The sequence below is a fragment of the Glycine max genome, chromosome 3 (assembly GCF_000004515.6).
Source record: "Glycine max cultivar Williams 82 chromosome 3, Glycine_max_v4.0, whole genome shotgun sequence".
Classification (NCBI taxonomy): domain Eukaryota; kingdom Viridiplantae; phylum Streptophyta; class Magnoliopsida; order Fabales; family Fabaceae; genus Glycine; species Glycine max.
In genome coordinates, this window is record NC_016090.4 from 24,355,223 (window position 1) to 24,370,321 (window position 15,099).

Genomic DNA, 15,099 nt, shown 5'->3' on the forward strand with positions numbered 1-15,099 from the left:
ATTAAGGAAGATTCGGATGCTCGATTTCAAGTAAATGGGAAAATGAAAGAGAAATTCACCGTTCATGAACAAGGGGAGATGATATTTTGTGGGACAACTCAATACCATGGGCTAGGTGACTCGATTGTTTTTCCAACAAATCCATGCGTGCCCCTCCTTCAAATTACTTAATTATATTAAGATCTTGAATATCACAAGAGGTTAAGTAACAAAGGAAGATTAGGAAGCTCAATTTCATGAAATGCGAAAATGAAAGAGAAATGCATCAAGCATGAACAAGCCAACAAGGTGAGGTGGCAAAATTTTTTATGGACACTAAGTGAGCTTGGTGTCTTGATGGCTTTTGAACAAAATGTATGAGCCACCCTTAAAAAAATAGTAATTATTGCATTATGATGTTTTCAAGGAAAAAATCTGAGGTCTTTGAATGCTTAAGAGTATGATCTTGGTGGGAAGCGAAAATGAAGCTTGCAAGAAGAGCAAACCAATGACTTAGCTAGGCATGGTTTTAAAGTGCATTGTCTCACCATAATTAGGATATCAGTATTAAGATTTTTCAAAATCTTTACACCTGCATCGCAACCACAATTATTTATAATAATGACATCATCCGTATTTGTTTGTAATTATTCACAATTATTTTTAATTGCAATGTGATCGCCATCTCAATTTAATTTGGAACTGGATTAATGTGAGTTTGGTGCGGTTGATGTAATAAGAAGAATAAGGCGAGTCTGGCTTGGTTTGGGAAATTTTAAGGGTTTGAAAATCAAGGATTTCTCACCATTTAATTTAGGATGGTAAAAAACTAAAAATCTCAATATTTTCTGCAATCTACACGGGAAAGATATCAATCAAGTATGTCAATTTCATGTGATATTTTGTTCATATAAATTACTCATTCTTAAAATTGTTTTCTATTTACATTTAAAGGATGGAAACACTTTTAAAAGGAGAGTTTGCATGTGCACATTAACATTGGTATGCAAGTATGGTTGATGTTGATCTGTTAGGTAACCTCAATTATGAGACTAATTATCCTAGAAATGGTGCATTTTTATATTTATCTTTGCATATAAAATTGACTCAAATAGTGTGCAGTTTATAGATTCTAAGTTTAGTGGCACAACTTAAATAATCTACTTCACGATTTTTTAAATACTACAAAAATTCATACTTTTTTTTTATTTCATCCAAAACTGCGTGAATCATGATGAATCTTTAAATAAGATTGAACTTGTCCCCAATAATTGCCTTGTGAATGTAGATTGTGTAACTATTTTTCGTTGCAGGATATACGAATTGGGTCTTATGTTATTCCTTTAAACAAGTGTCATATGCTAATGAGAATGAATTGAGATGCGAATATACAGCATCATTATTAAAGACATTCACTATTTACTAACTTTCTATATTTAATAATGTTTAAAATGTGCACATGGTTAGCGAGGAAAATCAAGGTAGCATGATTTTCTAACAAAAAAATGGGAAACGATAATAGTGTTGTTCCTTATGTACGGTGACAACTAGCAAGAGCCTCCACCTCTATTTTGTGCTGATGCAGTTGGCATATTATACTTTTTTTTTCAAAGGTTAGAGTGTCGTGGATTACGAGTATCCTTCCACATTCGTTAGTCTGGCTGGTCCAAAAAAAATTTACATCAAGAAAATCAAGCATGGGTTAATCATATGTGAATTAGCAAAATCTTATATAATTGGGTCAATCCTATGAGTTAAACATATTTCCCTCTATAGTTTTATTATTTAGTTATGTACGGCCAAGAGTAAAGGAAAAATCAGATTTTGGTTCTTAAATTTGAGTAAAAAACAAAACCCAAAATAAAAAGAAGGAAAAAACCTTAACCAGTTATATTAGGTGTCACTTTCTTGGAGAATTGAAAATTATATTAATATTCATTGAACGAGTTCCATTGGTTATTCAATTTCAATATTAAACGTAATTGAAGAGAAAAATAATGCAATATTTTATTCAAAGACCCTGCGACAAAAGCAACCCTTTCTCTATATAAAGCCCCCCTTGCCTCTATTGTTCTTCCCCCTTCTCCCTCTTGCTTCTTTCAACAACTTAGCATTGTATTGTCTTCAAACTTTGCTTCTTCCATACTTTCTTCTTTTTCCTTAGCCATCATTGATTGTTGCCTTTCTTGGTAAGTTAATAGCTTCAGCTGTTCTTTCATGATAACATTTTTCTTTTGTTTGCTTTTTCACTCATTGTCCTTGATTTTCGTGACCCTTCAAAACATAATTGAGATTAGACCATTAGTACCATGATCATGGTTTTGAGATTTTGTCTCAAAACTCACCAGCATGGAACCAGATTTTGGATTAAAGAACAGTACCATAACTCTGTTATTTAGAAATGTACACCTGTTTATATGGTGATTCTACACATTTTTTCCTTGATAAGATGAGGCTAAGAAATAGGCATTGCTGTAAAGTGCTATATTTTTTTGGCCAATAATAAACATTTTAGTTGGATCGTGAAAGTTTGTTAAATGAGCAAATTGTATGCTTTCAAAAGTTTATGCACTTTTGGAAGTGGTTTGCTCTGTCATATGAACTCTGTTCAAAGGTTTTATTAATGGGTTTGTGTGTGCCCTTTCATACAAGTCCATATTGCTTCAAAGTTGTATAATTTAAACTTAAAGCAACTTTTTAAAGCCATCACAAGTTTCTTTAAGTTCCGTGCCCCAAAGGGGCACTGTTTTACTGCTTTTTTTCCTTTTTTTTTTCCCTTTCTTTTCAATTCAATCCATTCCACTGGTTGTGGATTGTCCACCAGAAACTTCACAAAGCCTTATCCCAAATGGTTTGAATTTCCCCCTTATTGACACTTTTTGCCACTTTTGGTGCTAATCTGAGTCAATAAAAACATCTATTTATTTTGTTCCAAAAGGCCATGAGGATATGTGGCTAGAAAATCAAAATGAGTTGTCCTATATATTTTGATTGGTTCAAGTTTTGGTGGAACTCACATTTTGGTTTCTGTTCTATGTTTTAAGGCTTTAAAATGGAGTTCGAGGACCGCTTCAGACACCAGGCTCAGAGACCAAAATATGACTGCCTTCTTTTTGGTGAGCCTTGTATTGCAATCATAACAACTTTATGATACCAAATTGAAACATAATTTTTTTCATATTCATGTATTTTGTGTTATTATAACTATGAAATTTTGTTCTGTAGATTTAGATGACACTTTGTATCCCCTCAAATCTGGTCTTGCAAAATCATGTCTCCAAAATATTAAAGGTAAGCCACTGTGCCATATGCCTGTGTCACAGCATTTTCAGAAATGACTTTATAATTTGTATTGACATGAGTGGTATCATTGATCATAGACTACATGGTTGAGAAGCTTGGCATACACCCTAGCAAAATTGATGACTTGTCCAACCTCCTTTACAAGAATTATGGAACAACTATGGCTGGTCTAAGGGTAAGCTTCCTAATCAATTTCCTGTGAAATCGGTTTCCATTATTAAATTCTTAAAACACTAACAGCCTGTAATTGATTTTCATTTCCTTTTCTATTCAGGCAATTGGATATGACTTTGACTATGATGAATATCACAGGTACCTTACTTTTTTCTTTTATTACACCATCACTTTCAAACTGCTGAAAAGTGATTTTTTTTTAAAATTAATTATTGTGTTTATTTTGAAATGGTGTGACATTGGTTTTTTAATTCCTTCTTGCAGTTTTGTTCATGGAAGATTACCTTATGAGAACCTAAAACCAGACCAAGTTCTGAGGAACCTGTTGCTGAGCCTACCCTATAGAAAACTTGTAAGTTGTTTTATGACCAATATTGAAGCAGTAGAATTGGTCACATAAGATGGTGCGTAGTATCTAATGTGAACTCTATTGCTTCTCTTGTTTCTATCAATAGATCTTCACAAACGCAGACAAAGTTCACGCGGCGAAGGCGCTTAACAGGCTTGGATTAGAAGACTGCTTTGAAGGAATCATATGCTTTGAGACCCTTAATCCCATCCACAAGAGCATTGTTTCTGATGATGAAGATGACATTGAGTTTGTAGGTTCAAGAACCACCAATCCAACCACCACTTGTAATGGTTCAGGCACCTCTCAAATCTTTGACATCATAGGGCATTTTGCTCAGCTCAATCCCAGTGCAGTCTTGCCAAAGACACCAATTGTTTGCAAGCCATCAGAAAATGCCATTGAACTGGCCCTCAATATAGCCAATCTTAACCCACAGAGAACTGTAAGAAATTCTCACCCTTTTTGGCTTTGTGATTTAAGGCTAAAATTAAAATACACTTTTATTGGCTCGTCTAATTTTTTGGATTCAAAAAGTTTCACTTTGTTGTTTAAAATTGACTCAGTTAAACCACGTGATTAGATATAAGAAGTTAATATACTGAATATTAAATCATTCGGATATTACTCGAGTTCAATTTTTGACAAAAATAACTCTTAATTAAGTTTTACTTATCTTTTTATTGAACTCCGACTTAGTAAGAATCTCTTTTTTCAAATGAACCGCATAAGTAAGGCAAAAAATTAAATCGGTTTGATAAAATTGGTCATTCCCTCACTTTACCTCACTAACTTAGTCAATTTAAGAAACATGACAAATTCTAAAAGATGTCCCATCAGATAGGCATTTACCACATCAATAAAAATTAATACCGTTTGTACAAAAAAATGATGAAAGGATCAATTTAAGACCGAAGAAAAACATTTAAAACTTAAGGGATAAAACTGATACCAAAACATAAGATGAGACACCAAAAGTGTATTTTAGTGATTATCTAGTGTTGTTACTAGTTACCCTTTGTCAATTATTTTTTCTGGTTGCTGAGATTTTTTTTTTGGATTCTCTATGTCACTTTAGTTGTTCTTCGAGGACAGTACCCGCAACATACAAGCTGGAAAACGTGTGGGGCTTCACACTGTGCTGGTTAGTCATTGGAATCTTTGTTATTTAGTAGAAACTTACTTGCTTCTAGAAACTATTATTGGTTGCATTTTAATTTGTCCAAATCCACCAATGTACTATTTTTTTTTTGTACAATGATCGTACTCAGGTTTGGTTTGAATCTAGGATCGCATGTATATTTCTCCAAACTCCCTCATGCATGTTATTGTTGGTTGTATTTTAATTTGTCTAAATCCACTAATGCATTTTTTTATTTTTTATACAATGATCGCATTGAGGTTTGAATTTAGGATTTCATGTATATTTGTCCAAAGTCCCTGAGGCATGTTATTATTGGTTGCATTTTAATTTGTCCAAACCCACCAATGTACCAATTTGAGGCTTTATTACTCATTGATTGTTAAAATCCAGGTTGGTACATCACAAAGATGTAAAGGTGCAGATTATGCTTTGGAAAGCATTCACAACCTTAGGGAGGCTGTGCCTGAACTATGGGAGGCTGATATAAAATCAGAAGCTGCATACCCTGGAAAGCTAGCTGTGGAGACATCAGTCACAGCTTGAGATTATTATTATGTGCATGAAATTAATTAAGCCCCTTCAATATTGTTCATTTAATCAAAATTGAAAACCCGACCACCAACAAAAAAAAAAGAGAGAGAGAGAAGAAGCCCACGGGAATTCCCCCAACTTCAGATGATGTAGTTGTAGTTGATGTAGATGCTTTGTAAGTTGCAATAAATTAGTCATTCAAATAAGTCCTCCTTTTTGGCCTTACTATATTAAGAATCTAACTAATTACCTTCCTCATTCAGCAAAATTCCTTGGAGATTTAGTTTCGAGATGAAGTTTTCATTAAACTATGATTGGTGCAGAAGATCTAGCAAAATAAACAGAAGCCAAAATAATTAAATTATAAATTGACTAAAATAGGAAATAATGCCCACATTTTTAAATTGTGATCTTACAATTGTGTAAATTTCTATATGTAAAAAATAACTTTGTCAAAATATTAATTAACAGAAATTGATTTTATGCCAAAAAGACGTCATAACATAAGATGTTGAAAATAGTGGAGAAAGAACGGTAAAATTCAATAATTGGAGTCATTGGTCCACTTGATAAGGAAGTGACTCGTTCTAAAATAAGATGAGTTCAATTTTTGCTGATGATGTGAAGATTTTATTGGTGAGTGATCTATAAGTAATTAAGCATTCTTTGAGTCTTATACCTAACCCTAATGAGCCCGCGAGATCCAATTCACTCAAGCTTGAAATACAAAAAAAAAATAAAAAAAAATCAATGATAAGATCCATCTTTAAGAGTATTATAATATGTAAAATATTTAATGAATTACGTTAACTTTTTTTGGATAACTTTATAATATAGTATAAAATATTTAATAAATTACGTTAACTTCTCTTTCACACTGCAAAACTTCGGAGAAAGTATTCCACGACCAAAAAAATATTAACTGACAAGCGTTGGTTGTTCAACCCAATTCAAGTGTATATTTCACGTGAATTGTCATGCAATTGCTCGTTGAGTTGTTATGAATAGATCAAAACAATTATAATTGGAAGTTAAAATGGTCAATTCCACATCTTGTTGATGTGATCCTTAATAAGAGTGATGGATCGCTTGATACAGGTCACAGAATATAAGTCAGGGTAGACACTACAAGGATTATCTTGATAAGTCCGAGATTTGTTCAACTACATATAGTGGATCTGAGGCGCAACAGAAAAGACAACAATTTTATTTAATTAAAATGACAACAAAAAATAAAAATAGGTATGGGCCTTCAAATTAATTTGGGCTGACAACGAAAAAAATAGAAATAGGAAAAAAAAAAGACATAGTTGACATGGGTCTTCAAATTAATCTGAGCCTTCAGCAACAATTAAGATTCTTGGTAGTGCTTGTGTCTCTAGGTCTTCATCCTTCTCTACTTGGGCCTTGTTAAGTATGTCTGATACCATTTGTTGAGTGCTGCTAGGTGCACCCAGCATTTTTGCTGGTGCACCTAGCACTAAGGGGAAAAGACATTTGTACCCCTGACTTAATTATTTTTTAAAAAATGGTTCATTCTCGTCTCTCTCCCTCCCTCCCGCGTTCCGCTTCTTCTTCCTCACCATTTTTTCTTCTTCCTCGTTACTGAAGCTTTTGGTCTCCTCCCTCCCACGTTCCGCTTCTTCTTCCTCACCTTCGTTCTTCTTCCTTTTAGTCTAGGCTGGTCTCAAAAAAGCTTGACCCACGGTCGTCATCAACCACAACGCATTTGTTCCCCATCGTCATCTTCTTCGTCGGAGTTTCATTGTGCGACCGCGCCGCCGTGGGTGTTGACTATCCCAGCCAAGTTGATGGTGGTGTTGCTGCCTCCGCGCGTCGGCATTGTCGAGGTAAGCATCGTTGCGCTGAGTTTGCCAGCGTCGTTTGCAGCAGTGGAAGTTACGGATCAACTTGATCCGTAAGGTTTGCAGGATCAACATGATTTGAAAGAAGCTTACGGATCAACTTGATCCGTAAAATTGAAATTTATATATTAATTTATATTAACAGTCAATCTTAATTTTTTGAAAATACTAAATATTAGATGAATTGTGAGAAAATTGAAATTTATATATTAATTTATATTAACAGTCAATCTTAATTTTTTTAAAATGCTAAATATTAGATAAATTGTCAAAAAATTGAAATTTATTTAGTAGTTAGAAAAAACCATTAAGAAAAAACATTAGCTCATTTTAAAATTGAAATTAATTAGTAGTTAGAAAAAACATTAAGAAAAGCCTCCTGACTATAGACATTTTATAAAAGGCCTCCTGGTGAGTAGTTAGAATGGTTTAGAATGGTTAAGAAAAGCCTTGGCTCATTTTGGTAATGCATCCACCTCCTGATTATAGACATTTGATAAAATAATTATTTGATAAATTTTAATTAATTATTTTTAAAAATAATTACATATCATAAACAATAATATGTTAGCCCTTTTAATTATGAAGTTATACCAAGCAATTTCGTGCATTTCACTCCCCTCCCTTCGTACCATATAGCATGGCTCTTAAGATTTTATAGAATTTTAAACAAATGCACCCTAAACTATCCCTTGTACATTATTTCTTTCCTTTCAAACAAATGCACCATAAACTATCCTATCTTGAAACAAAATATTATTGGTTAGAGTAGTAGTGGACTGAATCTGTTAAGTAAGGTTTATATTATGGTTTTTTGCTCCATGCCTTTGAAAGACAATTTAAGATTTTTATATTATCTAAGAGTTGGAAGTTGGTCTTGTTAGAGTATACTTAACTTTGTTATTTTTGTAATATTTAGCATTTTTAAAAAAATAAGATTGAACATGAACGTTACGGATCAAGTTGATCCGTAAGGTTCTTTAGGATCATGTTGATCCAAAAGAACCTTACGGATCAACTTGATCCGTAAAGTGTGTAGACATAGTTTACGGATCAAGTTGATCCGTAAAATGTCTGAATATGCATTTTAAAAATTGCTAAATTTGAATTTGGTGTGTTTTTGTTTCTGAAATTTGCAGCTTACTTCATCAAGGCTATTTCTTTGTCACAAAGTGTTTGTTTGAACTCTGAACAACGTGAGTACTTTATATATTCGACGAATTTTTTTTCAACGTTTAGTATTACTTTGGTAGAAGAGTAAATATTGCTTATAATTTGGATCATTCTTATTAGATTGTTGTCACAATTTGTTTTGACCTTAGTCACAATTTGGTTGTAAATAATGAGATGTTGACATATAGATAAATAGTATATATTGATTAGCATAAATTATGATTATATATAGATATATCCTATTTCAGGGAAATGAATGAATGAGAAATTAATAAAATATTATTTTCCTTTTATTTTTTTATAGTCTTTAATAGTGTTTTTCTTAGGAGTAGATTATCATAGTTTTTTGCTCTCTATCAAGTCACTAATACTAAATGTTGCATTTTGCTTTGTTCTTCACGCATGTACATTATTTATGGTATTATAAAGGGGTTAAAGTATTGGTTCACGTAATTGATGTTAATTTACAGTGAGAGGTGATAATCTGACCAAATTAAGGTGGTAATTGTGAGCATTCCACTAGCCGCAATAATCGAATCTTCGGATTCCTTGATAATTATTGATTTCTTGCACCCTTGGGAACAAAGTTATAACTATCGGTTCACGTAATTGATGATTAGAGATATTTTCCAAACATATGATAATGACAATTTTCTTCATTTAAAAAATTCCAAAAGATACCTAGTGCTTGTCTGAAATTATCCAAATATTCCAAACCATATATTTCTATTAAAACTAGTCTCATTATTACAAAGATAAAAGTCACAACTAGAGAGAGTTGAAGTCAAGTAGGGCAACTTCTTAGCAGATGTTATAGCAAACTCAAGCCTTGTTTGATTCTCCAACTGTCTGCAGCAAGACATGGCAAACTTCAATTCGTGAGAAAGTTCCAGAGTGTAAGAAGTAGCCCAAAAATTCATACCAAACATTTTCCTATAGATGTTAACTTATGTACCTCTTCATTCTTGCCCTTGCCTCTAGTGAAGAACTTATAACCGCTATAGAAGAGTACACCTTATCCAGTCAAGGAAACAATCACGAACTGCAACAACAGAAGGCTTGGTAAAATATCAATGTTTTAGCATGACCAAATATCAGAGAAACATGTACAAGAAGCCATGACGTGACCAAAATATTCACAAATGGCAGTGGCATTATTCAACTCAACCATATATCTGCTTAGCTAGTAGTTTCAATAATAGATCAACTTTCTCACCCTGACTTGATATATACTAGTTTATGTGAGTGTGTCAGTATGACGAATTATATCACAAGTGTGTGTGCTTGTGTGCATGTTGTTCTTCAAGAGTTACTGAGGTAAATTCCCTTGAATTTCAATGTCAACATAAACTTGTACAGGGCTATAATGTTGCCAATACGATAATGACTCGGTAGTCAGCATCAAAATATGGTCAATCTGAATATCCTAAACTAGCATATGAGAAAGTTTCTAAAATCCTAAAGTGACTTAACCAAGCTTTCAATGATTTTAATCACTCATTCAACCATGCTTTCAATTATTTTAATCATTCTCATTTGTCATTGGTGGGTTTGTGAGACTCACGCATGTCAACTTGTCTGATTCTAACTTTGAAGGGGATATTCCTTCCCAAATCTCTCATCTTTCCAAATCAGTGTCACTTATAAGTAATGCATATATGTTAATTTCAAAGTGAATATCCTTTTTCTACCAAGTAGTGCCTGAAAAAAGATAATGCCTATATGCATTAGACCAATGAAATTTGAGAGAATGAAATCAGTGATGGAATTTGCGGTACTCATTTGCAAATCATGGTTAGGACCAGAGGATTAGGTCGTTCCTTAGGTCACGTTACTGGAAAGGGTGTGGGCCGAGGAGATCGTGATGATTCTGATGATGCTCCGCAGCGTCAACGGCCTACCGCATCCGCACGGAGGCAGCGAGTACTTGTGACTGCAGCTCACGATGAGCCAGTGGTCCCTGCGCTAGATGTAGAGGCTGACGTATTTCCGGATGACCCGATGGCACCAGCTGATGTAGAGGACACTGGGGCAAACATTCCTACAGACACAGGCGCGCAGACTGCTGAGGATGAGCATGAGGGATTTTCGGGTGGTCCAAGCGACCCATCCGTGCTGACCCAGTATGCGGATCACGTTGCTTGCAGCGTATGGAAGGGAGAGGTCTTTATAATATTTATTTTTAGTTACTTATTAATTATACTTTATGATTGAAATTAGTTTTCCTTTAAATGATGATTTTAACGAATTTTGCGTTCCTTTATACTTTAATTCAGGAGCGTCCTGAGTTGAAGTTATCCTCTCACGGGAAGAAGGTCCATAGTTTAGGCATGCCTGTCCCTGCCATTGAGGGACTAGTTGCTGGGACAGGACTAAGTCCTCTGATCGCGTGTTCGGTAGACACTGGCGATCGGGGACTTTTGTCCTCGTTTGTCGAGCAGTGGCACCGGGAGACGTCTAGTTTCCATCTCCCTGTGGGAAAGCTGACGATCATGCTGGAAGACGTCTCCTCGCTTTTGCATCTGCCCGTGGTTGGCGACTTGCACGCGTTTCAGCCCTTGCACGTGGATGATGCAGTTCAGATGCTGGTGGACTTATTGATGGTCTCTACAGAGGCTGCCAGGACTGAGACAGGGCAGTGTCGTGGACCGTACGTATGCCTGCAATGGGTACGTGATATCTACGAGCGCCGATGCCAAGCAGGTCATTGGACAGTTGAGGCTCACACATATCTTTCTCATCTTCTAGGTTGCACTCATTTTGCTAACAAGAGTGCAACCAATGTGCATGTTGTGTATTTGGAGGCCCTTCGTGACCTCAGTCAGACCGGGATGTACGCTTGGGGAGTCACTGCTCTGGTGCATATGTACAACCAGCTGAACGATGCCTCTATCAGCAACAGCCGACAGCTTGACGGTTACATCACACTGCTGCAGGTAACAAACATGTTTTTCACTCGTTGAGGTTCAACAATGTTTAACTTTAAATTTTGTTAGACTTTCATTATTAATGTTTATCATTTTGATGTTACCTCTGTAGTGCTGGATATATGGGCACTTTCCCTCAATCGTGGAGTCCACTGCTGATCAGGACTACGATGAGGATTCACCGTGTGCCTGTAGGTGGATTGCGACGAAGAAGACCGTGAAAAACATACTTACATCGGTGTACAGGGAGTGCTTGGACCGACTCCGGATTTCGGATGTTTGTTGGATCCCATATGGGGAGCACCGACCGGTCCGGGACTTCCATTTGATTTCATGCTATTCTGGTCTCCTGCACTAGGGGCTTGTTGCTGTTTATTACCGAACAAAGAGGGTTATGCGGCAGTTTGGATACACCTAGACCATTCCTGCTCTGCCTGTCGATTCATGGGTGTCGTACGATGATATACACGACAGGTGGATGCACTACTCGGATCATATGGTTCTAGCAGGTGAGGTGTGTGTTGTGCCAAGTCAGTGTGCCAGCGACTACATGGACTAGTTCTTCCGCATCTTGCATCCTTTCATGACACCAGGCCACACATCAGATCCTCTGCCAGATGGTCATGCTCTGTAGCCCTGAGTCATCCCTCAGGCCCCACAAATAGATATCCCTTACATGCCGGAGCCAGGAGCACCATCGACATCTGCGAGGCCTGCTGTGGAGGAGCCTAGACATGCAGTGGTAAGTAATACTAATAATTTACGTCAATATTTTTATAATAATTTGTGTAATCTGTTTTTTTTTTTTTTGTATTTAACAGGAAGTTTGCCATAGGATTGCTAAGAGGTTGGAGCGCCATCTGAGCCTAGGGGTGGTCACGCCAGGCTTATCGACACATGAGGTGATTGAAGAATGCCTCAGGATGGCCAGGAGTGTCACACAGGACCAGCTATTATATGTTAGGTCTCGACGCAGGCAGCGCACGGATCAGGCGTAGTTTATTTACATATTTTATATTGATATTCGATGTATATACAGATATTGTACATGAACTCATTTCATTAGTAATGTTGGTTTTATTTATTTCCATTAGTAATGTTAGTTTTATTTATTTCCATTGATTGTGTATTCCCTTTGCGTAATCTAGCTTATAAAATTTTATAATTTTATTATATCAAATTAAAAAAATATTTTCTTTTTTAATTTCTCTCCTTAGATAAAAATCCGTAGTTATCTAAGTATCAATGCTTAAATATTTTATGTGGGTCAATATATTTGTACCTTTAAGAAATGCTACGATATCAAAACATATGGTTGAGAGACTATGTGTCGAGTTTGTATTAATAACTTTTTTAAAAATTATTGGCTAAGAGTGGTAATTTGTTCAAGTTGTCAAGAGTAAAAATAATGACGGGTTATAGTGAGATTTATTTAAGATGTTTAAAGAATAAAAACTAGATATTTCTAGTTAGAAAATGTTATAACACACACTTTTAAACACAACTTTTTGATTGGATTAAATTTATTAAGAACCACAAAATCTTGAGTCTTACAACTAATTTAATGAATCTAATTTTGAATTATTTGTGGAAAGGGTGTAGAAAAGAATAAATTAAACAAAAAATGGAAATTGAAATAAAGAAGTTGAAAATATGGACACACATGCTTAAAAAACTTCTAATTAATTTTTTTTATAATTTTGTTCTATCAAATTAAAAAAATGTTTTTTTTAATTTCTCTCCTAAGATAAAAATCCGTATTTATATTTTATAATTTTATAGTAGTTTCTTTATTACTTTTCGGTTGTTGTAGTTGTTTTTTTTATATTTAAAATAAAATTGCAAGATTGACAAAAAAGTAAAAGTAGTAGAAATCAAATTTAACAAAGAACAACAAGTCATTTTCCATTTCCAGAAAAAAAAAACAATTATGCGATACATGAATTCAAACAGTACATTAACTTCAACATAGTCGAACGAAATTAAATGTGCATCAAATACTACAACTAACTCATGCTAATTTTGCGACAAGGACAACTCGTCTTCCATTTCCGGTACAGATTTACTAAAAACAACTAAAACTTCTATTGGCACAATCTTTTTTCAGTAGTTAGACTCAATCAACACCTTCATCATGTCATCGTTGGCTTTGAGTTCAATTATTTCGAATTTTATAACTTTTTCTGAATACTCATGATGACTTGGTTTCCGAAAAAACAATCGTCTTACCATTTGTGTTTCAACAATACCATAAGGGGGAATCCCACGAGGCGCAACTTGCTTGATCAAATCCTTCAATTCATCCATGGTACATCCGGTGGGAATGTTAAAGTTTTTGGGATTTTTTCCTGTGAACGAGTAACCAACAAACTCATTTTGGCGTGACATGTTCCACCTCCCATTGTAATATAGCAGGGCATCATGAGTAAGGGTCATAGTAGCTTCAAGTAAGTTTAAAATACCATATAGGGTTCTAGCAATGCTACATAATAACTCAATCGGACCAACAAACGAAAATTCATGATTACACATTAATATTGTGTTAACATCAACATCATCTTTCAGTTGCATACATTGAAACTGAAATTGATTACCTGCATACGTGAAAGGCTACTGGTAGTAAATTTCATCCAAAAATTGCTTGTTGGTTAGCTTAAGGGTATTGTGTATTCTGGTTTTTAACGTTTGAAAATCACACCCATTAGGTACTCGAATGGGAACTAGAGTGGAAGCTTGAAAGGAAACACCACTATCGTTGTGAACAATGGATCCATTTGGAAAAATAAAACCTAATGTGGAGTTCACAACTGTCTGACTGCTTGTCTCTCCCAAGAATGCCATAGTTTTTTGTAAGAGTTAGGTTGAGATTGAAACATGTGCTTTCTTACAATGTTAGGCTGTGTCATATATATATATGAGTTTTAATATCAGTGCTGCATTTTTTAAAGATTAACAATACGCATGCACATGCTTTCTGTATGTGTTGTCAACTACACCAATGTCGTGACATGCTTTAGCTTGCATCATATCTGCATGTGTAGTCATGTTGTGCAAGGTCCTTTCACGCGCTTTATGTTAATACAGACAACAATTTATCATACACATTTTTCCATAATGTGTTGTCAACTCAGACAACGATATATCATGCATGCTTTTTAGAATTAAGTAATAATTTTGTTGTGGACGTAACAAATAAATGTGAATATCCAATTCAAAATGATCAGTCATTATAAATTACATGTTCAATCATCATTTATGTCAACATAGTCTCTGATGCAATCCTCCCTAGGAAAGGACCAGTTACCAGAGCCATGAGCAAGAGGCTCCAAGAGGATTGGGCTAGAGTTGATAAAGAAGGCCTTAGGGTTCTCATGAACCTTAGGGTAGATTTTTGAGCCCATGGGCCAAGGTTGGGTCCACTCTTCTTTGTAAATAGTAGAATAGGTTGTTTTCTTCTTTTGGGCCTTGTATTTTGGCCATTCTAGTAGTATAGGGTTTTAGCCTTGTATTTCAGGGCATTTTGAGTAGTCTTTGTAGTAGGATTTTTTTTTTTTTTGTATTTTCATGTTTTTTTGTCATGGGGGTGAGCTTAGCTATTATAGGGGTGTGTAGCTAAGCTCTAGCTTCTCAAGGAAGCTTCTCAAGGAGGTGAGC

General features: G+C 35.0%; 2 protein-coding genes across 2 annotated transcripts; both read left to right on the plus strand.

The window, feature by feature from the left end:
* Positions 1–2,055: 2,055 nt before the first annotated feature.
* On the plus strand, positions 2,056–5,686 carry LOC100787007 (uncharacterized). The gene is made up of 9 exons (NM_001253055.2): positions 2,056–2,168; positions 3,024–3,095; positions 3,205–3,270; positions 3,360–3,457; positions 3,557–3,594; positions 3,721–3,808; positions 3,912–4,250; positions 4,884–4,949; positions 5,340–5,686. The coding sequence occupies exons 2-9, from the start codon at positions 3,032–3,034 to the stop codon at positions 5,490–5,492; spliced, it is 912 nt and encodes a 303-aa protein (NP_001239984.1). The 5' UTR covers positions 2,056–2,168; positions 3,024–3,031; the 3' UTR covers positions 5,493–5,686.
* Positions 5,687–10,309: 4,623 nt separating this feature from the next.
* Positions 10,310–11,863, plus strand: LOC102669910 (protein MAIN-LIKE 1-like). Its single transcript, XM_006577508.1, has 4 exons — positions 10,310–10,681; positions 10,795–11,454; positions 11,558–11,722; positions 11,804–11,863. Exons 1-4 carry the CDS (start codon positions 10,310–10,312, stop codon positions 11,861–11,863), a joined length of 1,257 nt encoding a protein of 418 aa, XP_006577571.1.
* The last annotated feature ends 3,236 nt before the right edge of the window (positions 11,864–15,099 follow it).

What these genes read in the sequence shown, in the direction of transcription:
- LOC100787007 (NM_001253055.2), top strand. Translation starts at nt 3,032, where the DNA reads ATGGAGTTCGAGGACCGCTTCAGACACCAGGCTCAGAGACCAAAATAT. An exon ending in ATATGACTGCCTTCTTTTTG is followed by an intron (nt 3,096 to 3,204) that starts GTGAGCCTTGTA and finishes TTTGTTCTGTAG; the next exon opens with ATTTAGATGACACTTTGTAT. An exon ending in ATCTTAACCCACAGAGAACT is followed by an intron (nt 4,251 to 4,883) that starts GTAAGAAATTCT and finishes ATGTCACTTTAG; the next exon opens with TTGTTCTTCGAGGACAGTAC.
- LOC102669910 (XM_006577508.1), top strand. Translation starts at nt 10,310, where the DNA reads ATGGTTAGGACCAGAGGATTAGGTCGTTCCTTAGGTCACGTTACTGGA. An exon ending in GCAGCGTATGGAAGGGAGAG is followed by an intron (nt 10,682 to 10,794) that starts GTCTTTATAATA and finishes ACTTTAATTCAG; the next exon opens with GAGCGTCCTGAGTTGAAGTT. An exon ending in ACCGACTCCGGATTTCGGAT is followed by an intron (nt 11,723 to 11,803) that starts GTTTGTTGGATC and finishes CTCCTGCACTAG; the next exon opens with GGGCTTGTTGCTGTTTATTA.